This window comes from Lissotriton helveticus, chromosome 1_1, assembly GCF_964261635.1.
Source record: "Lissotriton helveticus chromosome 1_1, aLisHel1.1, whole genome shotgun sequence".
NCBI lineage: Eukaryota > Metazoa > Chordata > Amphibia > Caudata > Salamandridae > Lissotriton > Lissotriton helveticus.
The window spans coordinates 854,749,737-854,773,051 of NC_136057.1; the positions used below are offsets into that span (position 1 = coordinate 854,749,737).

Below are 23,315 nucleotides of genomic sequence, written 5' to 3' on the forward strand. Positions count from 1 at the left end.
TGCATGATTAAAATCACCCCCCACTATCAGCCACGTTGTTGGATCTAAGGTGGGTATAAAGTGCGCTAGATGGTCCAAGGTGGCAGATTTGTGCCTACTATTTCCAGGTCTAGAGTAAACATTAATGATGGCTATTTTTATCTTGGTAGGGAACACCAACCAAACACATTGGATGTCATTTGAGGGCAAGGATAACTGCTCATCTCTACAGCCTAGGTGTGTGTCTACCCATATAGCTAGTCCACCAAATGGTCTTCCTCTCCCCCCCACAGTTGCCAAGATATTAAAGGACGCAAAGCCAACCCGGTGGACAATTTACCTTGTCCAAGTCTCCTGAAATATGCAGATACATATAATACATGGTTTTGATTGAGGGTGAATCAAAGGCAGGATTTTGTACTATTGTTTCAATATATGGCTCGAATGAGGATGACCCGGAGGTTTTTGAACTCCTAGATCATGAATTATCTTTATGGCCTGAACCGATTATTTGTTGTGGGGATTTTAATGTTAATGGATTAATGGGTCTGGGTTTGTCGGGAGGAGGGGGTTATGGGGGGAGGAAAAAGAAAGTTTGTAAAGCAGTTTGTAATCTTGCTCATCATAATGCATTATCTGATGTCTGGTCTTGTAAACACCCACAAGGGACGGGGAGCACATACTATTCGGCTCCACATAAAGTGGTGGCCAGATTGGATTATTTCTGGATTTCCAATTCTTTGTTAGGCAATAGTCAATTAGAGAGACTCCCGAGGTTATTATCAGACCATAACCCTCTTGTGTTAACTCTCCCGTTGGTTGTCGGAGGGGGGAGGAAGACCTACAATTGGACTTTCGAAAGAGGGCTCTTAAAGGATGAAAACTATCTGAATAGAAAGAGAATATGGATTAGCCAATTCTGGGAGGTTAACAGAGGTTCAACTTCGGCCGGTATGGTATGGGACGCCTTTAAGGCGGGCGTCAGGGGGGAAACCCTATGCTATACACTACAAAGGTCTAAAAATGAGAAAGAGGAATTGGCTAAAATATTAAGGAATTTAACGGATTTGGAAGAACGCCTAATTTCAGCCATCTCTAACCAAGAACCTCTGGAAGATATACTATTAAAAATAGAGCTGTACAAAGCAGACACATCCGAAAGTATAGTGAGGAGAACGGCAGCTAATTATCTGGCTAAAAGGGAGAAAAACTACGAGTATAATGAAAGAATTGGACATCTTCTTGCAATTCGCGCTAGACAGAACTTGGCTGCAGGGCAAATAAAGGAGATAAAGAACGAGGCAGGTGTGGTTGTAAATAACTTAACAGAAGTACAGGAGGTTTTTAGAAAATTCTACACCAAACTTTATGAGCAGACACTTAATAGCACAGATCAAGAGATTTCGGGATATTTGGAAGACATACAATGCGTAGGGTTACAAGTTGAGGAGAAGGAAAAACTAGAGCTCAGCTTTACAGCACAAGAAGTACAGGGAGCTGTAAATACCCTCCCAGTTGGAAAAGCCACAGGCCCAGTTCAAATCCCAGCTGAATTCTACAAAATCTTCTGGGATGCATTGGGGGCGGACATGTTTGAAACCCTTTTGCAGGCACAGGCTGGTAAATCAATTCCACCTTCATGGGGAGGGGCTGATATAATTGTTATATTAAAGAAAAGCAACCCCCCTTTAGAACCTGGGTCATACCGCCCAATAACACTTATGAACGCAGACGCCAACATTTATTCCAAAACACTTGCTCAAAGACTAAGTAAGATTATAGAGCATTTGGTGAGCACATCCCAGCACGGGTTTATCCCAGGTAAGGGGACCACGCAGCACACAAGGCAGATGATTACTATCTTAGATGCCATGGGAGTTGCAGGGGACCCTGTCGCGGCCGTATTACTGGATGCCGAGAAGGCCTTTGACAGGGTCTCTTGGAAATACTTATGGGAAGTAATGGAATGGTTTGGGCTGGGGAATGGATACATTAAGGCAATCCAGGCATTGTACACAGAACCAAATGCTAGAATAAAGATCAACAGAGGATATACTGACCCAGTACAAATTAAACGTGGCACAAGGCAGGGGTGCCCTGCATCTCCGCTGTTATTCGCCCTGTACATTGATCCTATTCTGCGTAGACTCGAAAATAACTGTAGAATCTCCCCAATTAGAGTATACAATATTAGCTACAAAGTGTTTGCTTATGTGGATGACGTGGCTATAATTACTAACAATCCAGATATAGCTCTCCCTGAGATAGAGAGCGAAGCAACAGGCTTTGGACTAATCTCGGGATATAGAATTAATAGCGATAAAACACAAATAGTACAAAACTCCTATATGATATATCAAGACAACAGAGTTGTTAAAGTAGCCACATACTTAGGTATAAAAATTACTTCAGATTTAGATAATTTAGTAGAGATAAATATGAAACCATTAGTAAATAAAGTAAAGGAAAATACAGAAAGGATACATAAGCTTCATTTGACATTGATGGGCCGCATAAACATGATTAAAATGACTACTTTTCCAACATTTTTGTACTTATTTAGAGCAATCCCTCTTTTCTTTGATCACTCTTGGTTTAATAAAATAGAGGCAATTTTAAACAAATTAATTTGGGCACAAGGTAAAACCAGGAGAGCATATCGTCATTTAACACTACCAAGAGAAAAGGGGGGGTGGGGGGCACCTGATTTTCGTGTTTACTATTGGGCCACAGCGATGCAATATTTCCAGGGACTAATAGGGGGTGGCGGCACAGAGTTAGGAGAGGAAGACACTCACGGACACATTAATGTCTATACTGCACTGCTGGGTGAAGGGGCTGAAGACGGATTTTTAAACACAATTGACTATAGTTACTTCAAGCATACTAGGTTTAAGACTCTAAAAGCTGCCTATAGTATCTGGAAGGTGCTACAAAAGAAGATGGGACTAGGGAGACTCAATAGGTATACACGAATTTTTACTAACAGATCTCTCCCTGGTGACATATTCAGGGACAGGGTGATGAGGGACTGGCATAACAAAGGGATTAAGAAGATAGGGAATCTTATGAACCAACAGGGGGAAATCCTACAGTTTCGAGAAATCCAAAGCATGTTTAAAGTAACAAATAAAAGTTTTTTAAAATATTTACAGATTAGAAGTTATTTGGCAAATAAACAGGGAGGAACGTTGCGCCTTGGGAATTGCCGCATAATGGACTATATAGAGGGCAGCTCCCATTGTACGATTCGTTTTTTATACGCCGAATTGTGTACATATAAAGCTGATGACAGGGAGAAATATGCTAGGAAGTGGGCGGATAAACTGGGGGTACAGGCAGAAGGTTTTCAGCTATCCCTTGACCTGGGCCGAACGGTTTTATGTTCTGCTACTTTACAGTCACAGCACTATAAAACTATATATTCGCTATATCATACCCCAGCTAGAATTGCACAGTGGGGGGGCAATACAGGAGTAACATGCCCACGGTGTGACTCAGACAATGCTGACATGATACATATGTTTTCGCAATGCCCACAATTGTTTTCCCTCAAAAAAGAGATTGAGAAATTTTCTGATGTATCGCTGGGTCTTAAAATTAAGCTTACAGATGACTTATTATTGCTAGGGGTCTCGGAAGGAACTGAGGAGGCGCCTTTTGAGTTTATATTTATGTTGGCCGCAGTCTTTCGAATTTGCATAGCAATATCATGGCTCGACAGGGTCCCACCTACCTATCAGATGTGGATTGCCCGGTTATTGTCGACCTATAATTTAGAAAAAGCAATTTACGATAGAAAGGGTAAAAAAGGCAGATCTCTGGGAAAGAGGATTTGGCAGCCAGTGGCAAACTGGAAAAACAAAATGAAAAATCAGGAAGGGATGTCTGTGGCTAACGGTTAGTTACTAGTGGACATGGGGTGAAAAGTATGAAATTTGCTTTCTCTGTTTTTTCTAGTATTTCCTTAATAAGCTATGTATAAAAATATAGTTACAATTTATCTGCAAACGATGTTATTAGTGCTGTAATGATCCTGTTCTTGTAATCTATAAGTGTGCTGTAACATTTATTGGTTTCTAACATTGGAAAATAAAAACTTTTAAGAAAAAAAAAAAAATGAAATATGTAGATATCCTGTTTATCTATTAAATGCCCCCAGTCTGGACAGTAGAGTTCGTTATTGTGGCCAGCCAAGTTCTAGGACAATATCTGCAACCCGCTCTCCTGTGGTTTAGTCTCTCTTATGGCCTCAGGTACATAGAATGAGGAGGGGACAGTTCGCCCAGGGTGGCTCCTTGCATGTTGGCAGAAACATATTCTGATCTATTCACCCTATTTTTGCTTGCCAATGGGGTTTTAGGTGTAGCATCGGGGGCCCTTCTCCCCTGCATCCTCTCGCTGCAAGGTCTTTGGTACAAGGCGGTATCTGTATTCATGTCCCTAGGTTGTTGCCTCCCACCATAAACCATTTCTCCCTTTAGGTCCAGCCACCACATTGGTGGCATATCTTCTATAGATGGACCACCCCCAGTCAATCCACCCCTTTGAGACTTTCATATCTATTGCTTACCGAGAAGTTGAAAAAGGAGAACCTAAAGGAAGCTCCCCTATTGCCTTCACTTGGGTGAGCCAAACCAGATATAGGTGGGATAGCACCCTCTCTGCTAGTCATTTGGTGTTGGGGATAAAAATAGTTTCAAGGTCTCTGGGTAATTCCCATTAAAACACTATGCCACTGCGTGGTGGTATTTACAAGATTTCCAACAGTAAATGGATTTTTAAAATTGATAATTATACACTCCCCTTTGTCCGTTTTTGGGCTAGGTCCTAGCCACCCTACTCTTCAAACCATTAAAATCTCCTCAGCTTAACCATATTCAAAGTGCTTATACCTCACCAACCAAAATAGGCATTTATTTCTGAGCTCAAGTTGGGTTTCATTTGTATTGGGTGCGATTAGAGGGGCTCCAGTCAGAATGGCTACATAATTGGCAGTTCGGGCTGGACTGTTCCCATGTGGCACAGGGTCAAGACTGATTTGCATATGGGCATGTCTGAACTGGGGTGGCGTGGTGAGCAAAATAACGATGGATTAAACCCAGATCGGAGACTGGGGGTGAATGTTTTGCCAATGTGCAACATTCCGTCTATCAACTTGTGTGTTTTGCTGTTTGCCCTATGTGTGAAGGGTATGCCCAGACGTGGGTCGCGTGCTCACTACCCCACTGAAATCAAGCTATCCTGGCTGATGATGGCTGATAGCCAGAACCAGTCCTGGGATACTTGATTCCAGTCCAGGGAAGACATGGCTTGGTAGTTCGGGCTGGACTGTTCCCATGAGGCAAAGGGTCAAGACTGATTTGCTTATGGCAATGTCTGAACTGGGGTGGTGTGGTGAGCAAAATAACAATGGATTAAACCCATATCTGTGCCTGGGGGGGAATGTTTTGCCAATGTGCAACATTCCGTCCATCACCTTGTGTGTTTTGCTGGCTACATAAGGTGCACAGGCCGGGTGTAAGTTAATATTAGGCAGATTGCTATTTGCACTCATGTTCCCCTCTACAAGATGGGCTTCTGCAGGTTGCCTCCCCCTTACAATTGCTGCGTCCGGGGCATGAAAAATAGGGTTGACACACTGCCTGTCCTTAGGGGCTGACATCCCGGCACCAGACTTAGGGTCATGCGGCACATTTTCACTCTCCCTTTGGGTACTATGATCTCCTGCTCTTGAAATATTAGCAGGACCCACAGAAAGACGTCTCCCCTCCCCCCTCGGGTGGGCTATGTTTGGAAAATCCACCTGGCAACCTTTATCCCTTCTTTCTACTGAAGTGCTAGTGGGGCCAACTTGGTGTACCGATGTCCCTAGGTCGCTTGCGACTAGTGCTTTCTCCAGCTTTTTTTAACCTGCTAGATAAGGGAGCTAGTTCTTCCCTGATAGTGGCTCGCACTTTGGTGTGCAAGTCTGCCAGCAGATTCAATACCCAAGAGGGGTAAGTTGTGTTAGCTCTACCATCTTGCGAATTGACCAGATTTAATTCATGCACGTCACCCCCCTCTTTTCCGTCTAATGTACCTTCACATACTTTCTTATTTTTAGAGCCCGCCTCAACTGATGATTTACGTTTGTCCGGTTTGATGTTATGCGCTGTGATTTTAGCCTTGCGGGGATCTTTTTTAGTGGGAACTTCCCGTAGAGATAGCTCAGTTGACTCAGCTAAAATCGTTTCGGGCATGGCAGATGACGGAGCCGGGTCAGGTGACACGGTGGCATATCCAGGGTAAGAGACAGCCGCCTCTCCGTGCGTGCAATTTCGGTGTCCACCGCCCCAATTGCCCTCTGCCACATTTTATCTATTGATGTAGGTGGTAGCGTTGGGGTATTGGCACATTTACTACTGCCAGTGCCTACTTTTTTTCCCCAATTTACTACCCACTCGTGCTCTGCTGCTCCTACGTTCCATCCACAACATAGATTTCCGCTATTTAGATTTATGGGAAGGAGACTAAACACCTTATTAACCACCCACTTACAGCATACAGCTAACAAAGATCGTGCTAGTCTTACCACTTCCCAATTTACATATAGATGGAGACAGTCCTCTACTTGGTTGTTGGACAAAAGTTCCTAGGTAGTAATGTTGGATACCTCTGTACACACAATGTCTGCACAAATGTTGGAAATAATATTACCCAAGTTTACATAGTCGGTGAGTCTCCTGTGACAAAATCAAGAGCAGTGGCCCTGCCCTGCCTCTTCCTGGCAATGACGGGCTAAGACGGGCCTGCCCTTGGCCCGGGCTTCGCCCACACACGTCCCGCGCTGCGGAGGGGGAGGCAACGCTATAAGCACAAAGTCCACACCTCCCCCTGACCACCGGCACCTGAAGTTGAGGGCAAAGGACACTGGGACTTGAAGTCCGTCGATTTTTGCTGTAGCGCTTGGTGGCAGGAAGCGCAAGCTGGTGCAGTCACCAGGACTCCAGAGCCTCTCCCAGCCCAGCCGATCTTCACAACAGCCCAAAGGATAGAGGGGCGAAGACAGTAAAACAGCAGCAGCCAAGGAACCCGCACCACGGTGGGGGAGGCAGCGCTATAAGTGTAATGGCCACACCACCCCCTGACCACCGGCACCTGAAGTAGAGGGCAAAGGACACTGGGACTTGAAGTCCATCGATTTTTGCTGTAGCGCTTGGTGGCAGGAAGTGCTAGCTGGCGCAGTCACCAGGACTCCAAAGCCTCCCTCAGCCCAGCCGAACTTCACAGCAGCCCCAAGGAAAGAGGGGCGAAGATGGTAATAAATATAAGTCACCCCTCAGGTAGGCCCGGACAACCCAGAGGGCGAGGTGCAATGTTTTTAACAGGCAGGACAAGTACTTTTAAGTTTTACTTGTCCTCGTAGTGAAAAATTCTCACATTTGTTATCACCACCGCAAGGCCTATCTCTCACATAGGATAACATGGGAATTACCTTATTTCATTTGTTTAAGTGCAAGATCCAAATGGGAAGAGATAAACCCTTCAAGTTTGGAGTCTCTGGAATCCCAAATTTAAAATCCAAATGTATGGTGAAGTCGAATTTGAAATTGGAATTCTGAAAATACCACTTTGAAAAAAGCTGACATTTTCTTGCTCATTCATGCCTGTAGCCTGTCTCTGATCAAGTCTGGGTGTAGCTGACAGTTGGATTTTGTGTATTCCTTCTAGACAGCCACACACAACGGGAGCTTTAGATGTAAATCAATGGGCCATATCTGTCAGGATAGGAGGAGCTGGACACATTCTCGCTTACGCAATGCATGGATAGTGCATATATGATTGTTTAAGCCCATGCGTAGCCTATTGGATGAGTGTATGAATAGTGTTTCAGTGACTGGATACTGCCCATGTCTTTTTGTTTGACTGAACAGCTAGTGCATGGATGTTTTCATAACTAGATGGGTAGTGCCCAGAGAATGGAAAAGTGCATCAGTAGTGCCCACCTAATTAGATGAGTGCATGACTAGTGTCTGAGTGACTGCATGATTCTATTGTTAAAGCTTGAGAGATTGGATGAAAGTAAGTATACTGCTGGGGTGATTGTATTAGTGCAAAACTATTGGCTCAGTAATTAAGTCTGCAAAGGTACTGGATGGGTTACATGAGTGCATGAGTAGAGCCAGAGTGTTTCATCAGTGCACGTGCGCCTCAGTATTTCAATGACCACATGGGTTTTAAGTGGGTGTTTAGATGGCTGCATATGTTCTGTACAAATGTTATAATTATTGCATATTTACAGCCTTGTTAATTACATAACTCAATAGATAGACCCTAGATGAGCAGATGAATGTATATGCAGTGCCTGCATACTTCAATGACTACATACTTTCTGCCTGCCTGATTGCAAGAGTACATGCATAGTTTCTGGATAATTGAATAACTCCATGGATACTGAATCACTGATTTGATGACTGCCTGCATAGTGGCAGGGTGCTTCCATGAGTGCCTGAATACTGCCTGACTGACTGAGAAAGTACCTTCATTGCTGTTAGATACATAACATGTGTCACTGTATCTCTGATTCACTGGTTATCTCCTTATGTCAATATCAAACTACCTGTCCTACTATATACATGTTTTTCTTCTGAGCTAGGTGGGAGTGAAATCTAGGTATCACACTTGATATATAATTGCAGACATGGCCTTCTAAAACATACATTGCTTTGTTACTGTGCTTGCACATGCATCAGTAAGTTTCTAGAATGAAAAACAACATATTGTCATTTTTCAAAGCACATAACATTTGGCAAACTGTATACCTACATTGTTTCTCATATATTTCTTCTGCTTCTAAAACATATATTCAGCATATCTAAAACAAAAGTTACACTGGAAATGAAGCTAGCACAAGAACTCTCTACTCATTCTGCACTATTAATCCTTCTCAATTTTAAACAAACCATGTTTAAAGAATAGCACTGTCCCTACCATATACATGAAATTTTGATCAGCCTTACCAAAACACAGATCACCATGTAAACCTATATGCGATTTCCTAATAGTTGTAAACCTTCAAACCATCTTTCACAAAATATATACCTCTCTGCATCTTTAAGTAAACTCAAAAGTCCCACCGTTTATGTAGCTATGTGCAAGCACAAAAACTGTATCTCACCATCTAAGCATATGCAATGCTGTCATATAGGTTACAAAAACGACATTGATAAACACTTCCCAAAACATAACTAACAAGTACTACTTCTTTCTAATTCCTGTACAGACGACACGTTCTCATCTTTTATTTCTCACTATACTATACCTGTTTAATAATTTAATGACACGCAACCCAGGGCACTTCAGGGCTTAAAACTGAAGCTCCCTGGCGTGAGAGAATGAGTAACTCTACCCCTTGACATTGAGGGGAGGGCCTCAAGGACCATTACTGAGCTGAGGAGGTCACACCCACAGGAGTTGTGACAATTTCAGCCCAGCAAAGTTCAGCTCAGGCAGCCAGGAGCCTGTGCATTTAGCACATTTCTAGCTCCTGGCTGCCTGACCTGAAAATGAACAGTATATGTCAGGCCAATATTTGCCCAGCCTCTCAGACACTCTTCCTGAAAGCAAAAGGTGAGGGGGCATGGCCCCTCAGCCCCAATGGACTGGCCGCGGCTGGAGACGAAGTCCCTGATTTACTTAGATTTCATGCAATTCAGTTAACCTAGGGAGGTTGCTGTGCTTTATTGCACAAAAGAGAGACCAGAACTGCTCCATATTTACCAAAATATGCCGCAGTTCAGCTCCCTCCTTGCACTGGTGCACATTGGGCTGCCTAGCACTAATTCAGGCACCATGGTGCCTTGGCCAGGGCCGGCTCTAGGGCGGTGCGATCGGTGCCACAACACCAGGTGCTGACTTGGGGTGGGGCATAATTTGTCCAAGCATATTCTCCTTTTAAAAGCACCTGCTGCAGTGTTTCTGGCCTTCAGTAATTATCAGGCATCAATTAAAATGTCAGGATAACGCCCGTGATTAATCATCTTCCTGGAAAAAAGACCTGGGGTTTGTCTAGTGAAAGTTTTGACTCATCTTAAGGTAGTGCAGAGGGTTAAAATGCCTGCTGCTAAGAACGTGTACCATGCAGATAACAAAGTGCATATAATGGAAATAGGTCAGTGGGTAACAGCTTCTGTAGGAGAGCTCCTTTTGTTACTTGTTTATAAGTCAAAATCCTAATATAGAACATTGAGCTATTAACTGTCATCAAAGAGCTGCATGGAAACTTCAATGTATATGTTAGCGATATATGTTTTTTTGCCCAGTCTATCATTATCCTAACCTTGCCAAAGGGTTTATTTGGGTAGAAAACAATTATTATTGTTTAAGAGAACACCTTAAAATGATGTTATGTTTTAAATTCTGAGTGTGTGCTTTTCCAGAATAAGGACTCTTAAACTATATTGCCTTCCAGTATCAAATACATGTAGTCCTGTCTGATGTACCATTTCCTATACACTGATTTACACAAATGATTGTCTCTGTGCAATGTGTGTGTGACATAAAGTGCTCTGATACCTTACCCTGGTATGAGTGGTGCTATAAAACTAAATGAATCTGAGAGACAGTGGTCATGGAGACTTGAGGGGCACTGTTAAAGGGTGAATCAATGGCAGATGTGGTCATTGGAGGTGGGGGGCGCCAACAAACATTGTCGCACAGGGCACCACTAGTGTTAAAGCCGGCCCTGGCCATGGCACAAGGGTCCCTGCATTAAAGGCAGGATAGTTTTTGTGCAGGAAGGAGAACCTACCTGTACAAAAAGTTTTGAGGCATATTTCTCTTTGTATGTGCGCTGCAGAATTCAGCACACATACAAATAGGAGGTGACGAGGAGAAATGTATATTTCTTCCTGTTATGCTAGCCTCAGGTAGAAACTTAATTTTGACGCAAAATGATGTTTAGAAGTCTTTGTAAATATGGGCTTGCTACAAAATACATGCACAAAGTAGCGCATAATGCTAGCTTGCATTACTTTTGCCAATACTCTATCGACAATCTTGATTTGCATTTAAAATTAAATTTCACAACAAATCCGAGGCAGCGTGCCAGTAAATCTGGGCCTAAATGTTAAACTCATTATTGAGTACTCCATTGATTCCGTGCTATTCTGAAAAACAATAAAGTGCAGTGCTGGCTTTGCATGCAATGCATTAAAGAGGCTTGTTTTTTCTTTCAGTATTTGGAACACAGATTCAATAAATTTGTACGGCGTGTTGCAACAGTGCTTTTTCTCCTAGTCACGGTAAGTGCTTTTGTTGGTTTATTTCATAGTCATTCAAAGTGTACAGTTTGTTAATCTTGGATAGAATTAGCAACAACCGAAATCAATGAAGACAACTGTGGGGCATTGGACTGAAGACTGACCGTGAACGAACAAATGCATACACAGAGGTACATGGGTGTTTGTCTCAATACAGTTACAACAGTTTAAATAGTCTGGACGTACTTTGTAAAGGTCTTGTCCATTCACCTTGCAGATCACTTTTCTTGGCATCAGACATATTTCTCTCAATCACATGAGTGATTCCTTTGTATGTAGGGCTTCCCCTCGAAAATGAAGGTTTCAGGTCTGTGTGGCGGAAATTCCTGTGCGAACAGTGGGCTGTGGTTATGGTGTGAGATGCGAGCAGACTGGGGGCTGGGGAGGGAGAGTCATAACGACGGGGTAATTAGACACACCCGAGTGGGACAGTTGAAGGGTATCACAGACCTGCCTGGGAGCGTTCATAGGGCAGTCAGTCACGCACAGAGGGGGTTATCGAATAGAATTATATTCCTGTAGGGAGTAGTTGCTCACACCAGCCTTTTGGCGCTAAATGGGCATGATTGCACCAGATGCCGAATGGGCATTTAAGATAGTACTATACGAAAGGATGAAGGGTCTGAGAAACATCTGTTTGGCGCAAATAATGACGAATTCCACAGCACTAAGCGCGAGCACAGAGCCTTCGGCCTATCAGTAATATTTCAATCAGGTATAAATGATGAATTTAATAGAGAGATCTCCCTTTGTGAGCTGGTGTGCTGCATGATTAATTCTTTGTAAGGCCCCCCGCCCCCTCCCTCACCCTCAGTGTGATCTGCTGCTCGTTGTTAAGTTCTAAAAAATCACTATGCTATTCATTGTTATAAACGTAAGGTGTGGGCTGGAAATGTGGATTGTGGTTGACATATTATATTTAAAAAAAGATGAATGACATCCACGGGTCTGATGAAACTCTGAAAGAACTTCCTAGAACATTAAAAGTTGTGGATTCATTCAGATTCCGAAACTTTTCTTCAAAAAAATTAGGAAAATCTGTAATTTTTGCTAATGTCTGTGAAAGCCACAGCTGTTGACACCAAGGTGGACTCCCCCCCCCGCTCCCCCCTTGTCTAGTTTTCAGGAAGATCTATGGTTGGTATGTTACCATGGGTGCCAGCCAACCCTAGTCCTAAATAATGCAGCATTTCCATCCCAAGAGCCACTGCATTTAAAATACAAAAAAAAATAAAAAATCCCGGTGTTGCCGCCATGGTGTGTTTTCGACTACTCTCTGTCCCCTGCAGAAGGCCACCTTACACATGTGCAGTAGGTTTTATTGGGCAAAGTGTGGGAAAACAGAATAGCAGAACTACGAATCGGAGCATGGTGAAAAGGAAAGGACAGGGATGCGTTGTATTGCTGTAATTGCGACGCACCCAGCACTTTCCCTATTGGCAGAGCGCAGCAAGCTTGCTTGAGGCATTGCTTTACGTCAATTTCTTGTAACTATACCCTTAGTATTGATTAGTACTTAGAAAACTGGTGAAAAAAATTACAACTCTGTTCCTGAGAGCTATGAGAGGGAGTTCTTAGCACAGCAAAGCTTTTACCAGCACCCTTTTTAGAACAAAACATACATTTTTTTAACAACAATTTCCCCCATTATTGAAGGACTAGCAGCCCGTCCCGAACTTGTCCGGGAGCAATCAGGTTTCCCCGACCCCCGCCTGCCCCGACATTGGCCAGCAGCCTGGGCCCCCGTCCTCCCCGTCCCCCGGCTGCCCCGACCCCCGCCTGCCCTGACATTGTCCTCCAGAGGCTTACCTCACACAATTATGCCAGAGGCCCAGTGTTGCAGTGGTGGCCAGCAGCAGCGCCTGAGGCACTGGGGAGGTTTCTGGGTAAGTGGGGCTCTGGTGCTCTGTTTGCAGGGAGGCTAGGATGAGCAGAGGTTGCAGGGATAAGAGTAGGAGTTCACAGAGTATGGAGCGGCCGGCGGGAGTCGGGAGCTTGAGCACAATTATGCCAGAGGGTCACCCGCCTGTCCCGACCCCCGCCTGCCCCGACATTGTCCCCCGGAGCCTTTTTGTTGTAACTCCCCGTCCCCCGCTTGCCCCGACCCCCGCCTGCCCAGACATTGTCTCCCGGAGCCTTACCTCAGCCGCCGCTCCTCAGTTCAGTGCTCCTCGCCGCTCCGCCGCTCCGCTGCTGCTCACCGCCTGTGTGCCGCTCATCAGTGCTCCTCCCCGTGCCATGTCCGCCGCTCCTCCTCGCGTTCCTGGACGCCGCTCCTCCTCGCGCTCCTGGACGACGTCAGCACGCAGGTCGCGGCCGGCACTACTTCAATGGGACTACTTTTTTTAAATGTAAATTTTTTAAATATAATGTCTTTTTTAAATTTATATAGCCTATGTCCATCTGCACACCCTGTGGATTCCAACGATGTATTGGGTGTGTGGATTGGCACTGTGGTTCCCGAGTTTACCCGCCTCAAAGCCTCAAAGTTCTTCCTTTTTAATAGTAGTATAGTAAACTCATATTTTGCTACGTTTTTGCTGTTTTCACAGTGCCCTCCAATGGGATTCACAAAGTCTGAGTACCTTCAGATTCCCCAACATGTGGGGAAAAAGAAGCAACTTTGGCCTAGATATCTTGTGGAAAAACATTTTAAAGGTTTAAGCCCACACTGCCCCAAATATAAAAGAAAGGCGCAGCATTGGAGGGAAAAAGTCTCAGGCTTTAATGACTTAAAACTAAAAAGAGAAAGGTTAATTGGGTTAACATTTATCAATCTTCACATCTTTTGCAGTCTTTCAAAGGAAAAATGTAGTTTTCAATTACTCTATCAAACAATTATATTCATATGCTCCAGGCGAAAGATGCTTCGGAGTGTTTCTGCACGGACAAGTAAAAATCCATCAATGCAATTGTTATTGCTTGGGTACATAGAGTGTCAAAGAGCTCTCATATTTCATTCTCCTTTATTGTCTCAACCCAGAAAATTCACCCAGAAATGAGTATCCAATCATCTCAGAGAGCACTTACTGGCTACCAAATCTAAACCTCCAATAACTGTAGCACATCACAACCCTATGCAATAAGGTTTATTGTTTAATACTCCTCTAAGTACGTTGATTCTCCAAATTACTTACCATTAGACATTTCTTTATTGATTTCTTTTTGAAAACTCTTATAATCAAACAGCTCACCTACTAATCTTTCATGCAAGAGATTTGTTTGTGCAACACAACCATCTCCTAATTGTTCAGGATGCACCATATATTTCAAATGTTTATGGAGATTCTTGAACTGTATGTCTTCTGATAAAATCAAAGACCTATAGGTGTAAGGTCAAAGGTCTTCAACCACACCATTTCATTGGAATCAGATTTTGCATCGCTACTAATTAATGTAGTAGTTGAAATAAAATGCCTTCTCAGGTTCTTTGAACTTCTTCACAAGGCCTTTGACTACTCAAAGCTCTATTTAAATACTGTTAGATCCGGTGTCTTCTGGTGTGGTATCCCCTGAACTTGCTGGCTTCCAACCTCCTGTTTGGACCTTGTTTTGCTGGCGTAGGACTTTGAGTGCTTTGACACTGCTATTCAGAGCCAAAGTACTATGCGTGCCATATACAAGCTGATGATTAGTGTATGCATGATTGGCTGATTTCAGTTAGCTGTAAGTCCCTTGCCAAAGGTAAGGCATATACCTAAGGGCATGTAACTCAAATGCTCCTCTGTGGCCTGCAGCACTGGTTGTGTCACCCACGGAGGTAGCTCTTCAAATGTGCCACAGGTTTGCCATAATAGGCCTTTGTGTGCAGGTTACTGTTACTCGGCTTGGCATTTAAAAAGCTATTGCCAAGGTTCTGCATGTCTCTTGCTACATCGGAGTGCTCCCTGGAGATAGGGTGTGGTGTCTGGAAGAGGTAGGGCGTATGTGTGGGTGCACTACTTGCACTGGTAATGAATGGTACCGGATAATGGGTTCAGTACGGTTGGGTCTGCTGCTCGCATTGAATTGACAAGAGAGATCTGTGCAAAGGCTATTGGCTGTATTTCCTATGTGCAGAAGAGTGGCAGTATAGTGTTTGAATCGATGAGTTAGTAATGGTGAATCCTCGCTGGTGGTACAGGTGGATTCAACATTATTATGGTGGAAATACCAATTTGGGAAAGTGGGCATTTCTGTGCTTGTGGCTCTGTGTGCCTGTCCGACTATCTCCAATCCACATCTGGGTGCTGGGGGCACAGCTACATCTGTGTATTACTGATAAGACAGCCATAAATGAGGTGCTCAAGGGAAACTGCAGCCTCTGACTCTCTAGGGCCTTCCTGGGATGGTTCGGAGGGGGTGGAACTGGCATCTGCATTCCAAGGGGCAGGGTCTTGGCTCCACTAAAGATATTGAGCAAGCCTTCCGGGGTAGAATGACACACAGGACAACATTTAGAGAGGGACTATACATTTCAAAGGTGGCCTTTTGAACTGATCTCATCTTCAAATGACATTTTGGGTATAACTACTGGGGAACTAGAGACGCTTTGGGGAATGGAAGTATATGCTTCCACGCTAAGACATAGACAAGTTGAATTGTTGGTGCTGAAAGGACTGCAACTGGATTATCCGCAGACTTGTGATGGCCTGGGGCTTGTCATGCTTTAGGAAGGGGACTATCATTTGTTGTATTTTGCCTTTGCCACTGGATTCAAGCTAGTCTGGCTAATGAAGGGTGTTACCCAGAAACAGGTCCCAGGATGCTTGTTTCCAGTTCAGGGAAGATCTGGTTTGGCAGTTCGGGCTTGACTGTTCCCATGAGGCACAGGGTCAAGACTGATTTGCATATGGCTGGGTCTGAACTGAGTTGGCCAAGTGAGCTAAAGATTGATGATGGATTCAACCCGGATCTGTGACTGGGGGTGAGTGTCTGAAACGTTTTAGTGCTCTGTCCATCATCTCTTTGTATTTGCTTTGTTCGCCCTAAGTTGGCAGGGTATGCCCGGACGTGGGTCCCTTGCTCACTTTGCCACTCAAGATAGCCTGGCTGATGAAGAGTGTTACCCAGAAACTGGTCCCAGGTTGCCTATTTCCAGTTCAAGGAAGACATGGCTTGGCAGTTTGGGCCGGACTGTTCCTGTGAGTCACAGGATCAAGACTGATTTGTATATGGCTGGGTCTGAACTGAGATGGCAAAGTGACCTAAAGAATGATGATGCAATCAACCCAGATCTGTGACTAGGGTGAATGTCTGCAGTGTTTCTTTTTTTTGTTTTTATTTATTTTTTATTGCAAGCAAGCAAGACAAAAGAGAACACAAAGATTCATCATACATATAGATACGAATTCGAAAAACAACATAAAAAAGAAAGAAGAGAATAAACAGCATTGGCAGAAATAACAGTGGGCACAAAACTACCCCAGTTCCCCTTGAATCCACTGCTGGACCGGCGCCCATATTTTCCCTCCTAAGGCTCTTTTTTTCCGACCCTTTGTTCTATAGATGGCATGTTCTAGATTATACATAGCTAGCAAGCGGGCCCTCCAAGTACAAAAGGATGGAGGTTCAGGACTAATCCATTCTTGAGTAACACATCCCCGCAGAATTGCCATCGAGATAAATACCAAGTTTCTCTTTTCTTCTACCGATGTAGCAAAAGACACCCCCATCAGTACTATCTCCTCTGTCAATTTTACTGGAGAACCGAGTAATAAAGAAAGAAAAGATTGAATTGCAGACAGTAATAGAGTTAATTGTGGACACAGAAAAAACATATGAGCCGCATCAGCAGCAAACAGTCCACATCTACTGCATGATGTACCCTATGTCGTTCCCCATTTTGAGATTTTTGCGGGGGTGTAATATAGATCAAAAAGAGCCATATAGTGCTGTGTGCGCATTCTGCCTGTCAAAAGAATGGAGTTAGCCAAAGAGATAGAATCCTCTATCATGATATTATCGGAGCCCAGCTTCTCAGCCCATCTCTCTTGAACAGACGGTTTGTCATCTGGTACATAATGATAGTAATAGATTATAAAAAAAGCTGATCCTTTTTTTGCTGTACATCCTTTCTATCAGGGGAATCTTCTGCAGAGCAGAGCGTTCCATCGGCGTTAGAGTATTAAGAAAGCTATGCAACTGAAGGTATTTGAAATAATCACTATTTGTAAGATTAAACTTCGGTTGAAGATCTGAAAAATATATCATGTGACTATTCTGCCATAAATCCCCAAGACAGTTAATACCGCAGTTGCACCATCGCATCATTATGTGATCTCTAAAGATAGGAGAAAAAATATGTGGTGACAGCAAAGGGGTATATCTCAAACTTTTTGGAATCCCTACATGGCGCCTGATTAACTTCCCTGCCCTGAACGCCACCTTCAAAATCTTAAAGATTTTTTATAGTAGCCAGGTTCTACATTTTTTAACAGGCACCCACGGGCCTCAACCCCTAAAGAGAATTCGTAAATGGATGGGGCATGAGAAACTAACAGTTGCACCGTAGCACCTATTATTAAAGGAGTAATAAACTGTAGTACGGACCAAGATAATAAAACATAAAATGTGGAATGCCCCACCCACCCCTTGCCTTCGGAAGAATCATCTTCTTATAAGCTCTACGCTGGCGTTTATAGCCCCACAGAAATCTCGCAGCCATCCTCTCCAATTGTTTAAAAAAGCTGAGAGGGAATTCAAAAGGGACCGTTCTGAATAAGTATAGCAGTTTCTGGAGTATTAGCATTTTTAGCACGTTATTCCTCCCATATAAAGACAGATGCAATTGATCAATACGTTCCAATGTAGTGTTAGCCTTTTTAATAATTGGGTTGAAATTAAGTTCTGGAATAGCGGACACTGGGGTTGTAATCTTGATGCCCAAGTATGACGCGGCAGGTACAATGTTAAGATGTGCATGGGGATTCTGGCCCACAAATACTGTTTGGGTTTTAGTTCAATTTATAACCTGAAAAAGCGCCAAACTGAATAGCAAGCTCTTCGATCTTTGGCATTGCCTTTGCAATGTCTGTGGTGATCACCACCACATCGTCCGCGTAGGCGAGTGCTCTATACCTGGTATTTGCAACCTCGACAGGGGCTATGTCCTCCGCATGATTCAATTCATTAAGAAAGATATCAATATAGATGGCAAAAAGAAGCGGTGGGGACGGGCACCCTTGCCTTGTACCCCGATGAATAGGAAATAAACCAGATTTGTTTACCCCAAATTTGATACAGGAGATTGGTGATTCATACAGAGCTTTCAATGCCGCAATCATTCGTGGACCAAACCCTTTCAAAGAAAGCAGAACCCAGAGGTAAGGCCAGGCCACCCTGTCGAATGCCTTCTCGGCATCCAACAGGGTGATCCCTATTGCCGTGTTAGTCCCCTGCTCCCAGTCCATTAGGTCAATAACCCTCCGGACATGATCCGCCGTGTCCCTGTTGAGGATAAACCCATGTTGCCAACGTGACACTATATAAGAGATTACGCCTGAGATTCGAGAAGCTAAACTTTTTGAAAAAACCTTGCTGTCGGCATTGATTAGCGAAATCGGCCTATACGAGGCCGGATTGAGGGGGGATTTATCTTTTTTAAGAAACGCCATTATAGTCAATTGTCTCCATGAAGCTGGGGCCGCCCCTTTCTGTGCTTCCAGAAAGGTAACCAGTAAATCGTGTTTTAATACATGCCTAAATAACCTAAAAAACTCCAGAGGGGTACCATCCGGTCCCATGGCTTTGCCGACAGCAAGAGAGAGCAAGGCCCTCTCAATTGCCTCCCGTGTAATATCAGCATCCAAAGACTGTGCCTGGGCGGTAGTTAATTTCGAGGTGTTGTCAAGAGTGGTAACATTCATAATAGAGTCGCTAGAATACACTAAAGTATCCTGCTCATACAACTTAGAATAGAACTGCCGGAAAACCTCAAGAATTTCCTCAGGGTTATTATGAGTCTGGCCTGCCTCATCCTGTATAGCATTAATAGAATTAAGTTCCTCTTTTTGTCTTATCTTTTTCGCCAAAATCCTACCCGAGTTTTCCCCCATCTATACTACTATTATAAAGGAAGAACTTTGAGGCTTTGAGGCGGGTAAATTTGGGAACCACAGCGCCACTCCACACACCCGATACATTGTTGGAATCCTCAGGGGTGCAGATGAACATAGGCTATATACATTAAAAAAATACGTTATATTTAAAAAATGTACATTTAAAAAAAAGTAGTCCCCTCGAAGTAGCGCCGACCGCGACCTGCGTGCTGACGTCGTCCAGGAGCGCGAGGAGGAGCGGCGTCCAGGAACGCGAGGAGGAGCGGCGGACATGGCGCGGGGGAGGAGCACTGACGAGCGGCACACAGGCGGTGAGCAGCAGCGGACCGGCGGACCGGCGAGGAGCACTGAACTGAGGAGCGGCGGCTGAGGTAAGGCTCCGGGGGACAATGTCGGGGCAGGCGGGGGTCGGGGCAAGCGGGGGACGGGGAGTTACAACAAAAAAGCTCTGGGGGACAATGTCGGGGCAGGCGGGGGTCGGGACAGGCGGGTGACCCTCTGGCATAATTGTGCTCAAGCTCCCGACTCCCGCCGGGCGCTCTATACTCTGTGAACTCCTACTCTTATCCCTGCAACCTCTGCTCATCCTCGCCTCCCTGCAAACAGAGCGCCAGAGCCCCACTTACCCAGAAAGCTCCCCAATGCCTCAGGCGCGGCTGCTGGTCACCACTGCAACACTGGGCCTCTGGCATAATTGTGTGAGGTAAGCCTCTGGAGGACAATGTCAGGGCAGGCGGGGGTCGGGGCAGCCGGGGGACGGGGCGGACGGGGGCCCGGGCTGCTGGCCAATGTCGGGGCAGGCGGGGGTCGGGGAAGCCTGATTGCTCCCGGACAAGGTCGGGATGGGCTGCTAGTTTCATATATATGTGATCTAAAAATTGCCACCTGCTCGCCAGTTTGATCGCAAATATCTCATACAATCTTGCTTTGTGTATGGCTAAAGTAGTTTTAATATTCTCTACATCTTGTGCTAGACTATTGGCAGTGATTAACTTTTCCTCCCATTCCTGTACCGCCTTATAATATATGTCAAGTTTATTCCGGATATTTTTTTGCTTATTGATCGAGTAGGCTAGTGTCTCCCCGCGTACCCCAGCTTTAAAAGCATGCCACACACTTTGAACAGAAGCACTTCCTATGTTAATCTCAAAAAATTCCCTGATCCACTTACCCATATATTCTATATCTAATGGGTCAGCCAACAATTTCCGCTCAAATGACCATGGTCTTACTTCTAATGTGCATCCGGCATCTGTTTTAACCTCTATCAGCACCGGATTATGGTCTGAAATTATTCGAGGGAAAATCTCAAATAGAACATTGTTAATGAGCCCAGCAAAGAAATAGTCCAACCGAACAAATTTCTGGTGTGGGGCAGAAAAGAATGTAAAGCCCGGTGACAAACGATTTTTAACGTACCCCACATCACACAGACCAAAATCCAATACTAAACCTCTTAATGCCTTATATGTCTTTTTTTTTTTAGGCCTGGATATATTGAGTAACCCCCCACCTTCCAAATGGATATTTAGATCTCCGCAGATTATTAAGGGAGATGGCCAGCCAGCTAATTCTAAACTTAAAGAATTCAGAATATCGGGGTCATCTGAATTTGGAGCATAAATTGAGCATATTGTCCAGACTTTGGTATCAATACTGATTTCTAAAATCATCCATCTACCATACTGATCTACTTTGGTACGCTTGAGACACCCCAGTCCTCTTTTCATGAGAATCGCCACCCCTTTTGTGGTCGTGCCTTGACGGGTACATCCCAATAGATGCAGACCCAGGTCATTAAATAGATGCCTATCATTCCAGGTGAGATGCGTTTCCTGTAGACACAATACGTCTATCCTCATACTCTGTATTATTTGTGCGCATACACCCCTTTTTTTCCTGTTATTGAGACCACATATATTCCAGGAACAAATCCTCAATTTGCCCATCATACCGATTTATTGAGCAAAAACAGCATTAATCCCGCAAGTGTGTCTATATTAATCTGTAATTCCCCTTTACAGCAAAAAGATTTCTTATAATTCATATCCATATTCATATTCATATTACAACACAAATCACTCTTAGTTCCAGTATTTCTGTCCTTGCTTTCCCCCTCACCCCTCCCCAACCACCCAGTGCCTCACCCCTTTCCCTCCCTCTCCCCGCCCTTTACCCTGACCCGCAAAGGGCAAAGGGTCTGAACAGTCCCTGACATTGATGAAGTGAAAAGCATCTTGTGCCTCGCGACTTGCTTCCCATCGCATTACACTTTTGAATTATCATCCAGCAGCTTATCTGAGAGAAAAAAAAGATGTAATTCTAATTCATTTTCACTTAAAGAAGGAAAAAACAAAACAGAAAACACAGCAGAGTCCCCACACCAGATAGATTAAGTATGGATCAAAATGAGGCTAGTAGCTCTTTAGCTGCCCCCTCAGATGTTAGAAAGTATGATCTCTCTTTATAAATTACTTTCAGTTTTGAGGGGTTAAGGAGAAAAGCCTGGGCGCCCTTAGCCTGGAAAGGTGGAATTAGTTGGCGAAATTGCCAGCACTGTTGGACCGTGGCATGGCAATAATCGGGGCGAACAAAAAACTCCAGGCCTTTCCCCCTACCTTTCCGATCAGGTCTGGCTAGGTCATAAAGAGCCTCTCTAGCCAGAAAGTTGTTTAGACAGATCAGTATGGCTCTTGGTTTGGCGTTTGCAACAAGCCTAGTGTTTTTTTGAAAGGGAAACCTGTGAGCCCTTTGAAGTTCCACGTCCCATTTCCAGTGGGATAGTTCCGGAAAGGCCTCTGAGAAAAGCTCGCTGACGAATTGCCTGACATCCCCCCCCTCACTTCCCTCGGGTATGCCCAGGATTCGTAGGTTATTTCGCCTAGATCTATTTTCCAGGTCGACCAGCTTCCAGTTAATCTCGTCCCTTAAACCTTCCAAAGAAGATAGCTGTGATTTTTGCTGGTTCATAGTGTCTTCAATCGCCGAGATCCTTCCTTCAGCCTCCACAACTCTAGCTGTCATTTCATTACAGGATTTGGCTACGCGCCTTAGGTTGTTTTGCAACCTGCGGACTGCACCTTGAGTGCGCAAGTTCTCTGCTCTTGTCTCCTCGCGATGCTGGAGCATAACCTGATATAGTGTCCCCAATGTGACCTCAGGAATCTGAGACCCATCTGAAATATCTACAGGCGTGATTAGAATCGGGGAGGCTAAGACATGGGGCGTAGAACCAACATTTTCACCTTGTGCTGTGAGCACTGTATTTTCCTCTGCCCCCCACTCTGGTCTACCGGAGGGTGATCCCCCCCATGTCGCCATCCTCTTCATCTGCTGGGTTCCGCAGTTCATGGGTTGAGCTGGTCATACTATTAGCACTTACATCATCTATCCACTCTCCATCTAAACCCTCTGACTCTAGGGCATTAGATAAGTCCGACATGGAATAGAAATTCCCAGCCGAATCAATAGATTCTGTGTCCCCGAAGAGGGTCGGTGCCTCCTGTATGTTACTTCCAGCAGGTAGCCCCTCTGGAGGCTCTTGCACGATTGGCAAAGGAGAGATAAGGACTGTAGAGACTAGGGCCGGCTCTGTTAGGGCTTTCCCAGAAGCTTGTTTTACTCTGTCCCTTGGAATGCCAGTATTTCCCACATTAACAGCATTCCCTGCACACAGAGAGACAGAAAGCTGGGTGGGTGCCTCAGTCTGGGGCGTTTTTAAATTATCGCAATTATCACATTGTCGTAAGTTACTTGACTGCCTTTATCTGAGTTTTGATTCTTTTTCTTAAACATACCCGGTATTTTGGGGATCGCGACCAGTCCTCAAAGTCCCAGAATACTGTCTACATTCCGCTCAGGATCAACAGCTGCCGCTGTGGCCGTTCTGGTTTTCGGCTTCTGGGTCCTGGCTACTGTACCCGAGGTGGGGTTCTTAGGAGCCATCCTGCTTTGAGCACTACTCCTTCCCTGATGAAGCCGAGACGGAGACCGC

The 23,315-nt window shown here is 44.6% G+C and overlaps 1 protein-coding gene across 1 annotated transcript in view; it reads left to right on the forward strand.

The window, feature by feature from the left end:
- Positions 1-23,315, forward strand: part of LOC144763009 (sodium-coupled monocarboxylate transporter 1-like) — a 797,300-nt gene that overhangs the window by 136,244 nt on the left and 637,741 nt on the right. The window contains exon 2 of the mRNA XM_078648324.1: positions 11,199-11,264. Within this exon, the coding sequence (XP_078504450.1) occupies positions 11,199-11,264 (66 nt within the window). The remainder of the gene's footprint in view (positions 1-11,198; positions 11,265-23,315) is intronic.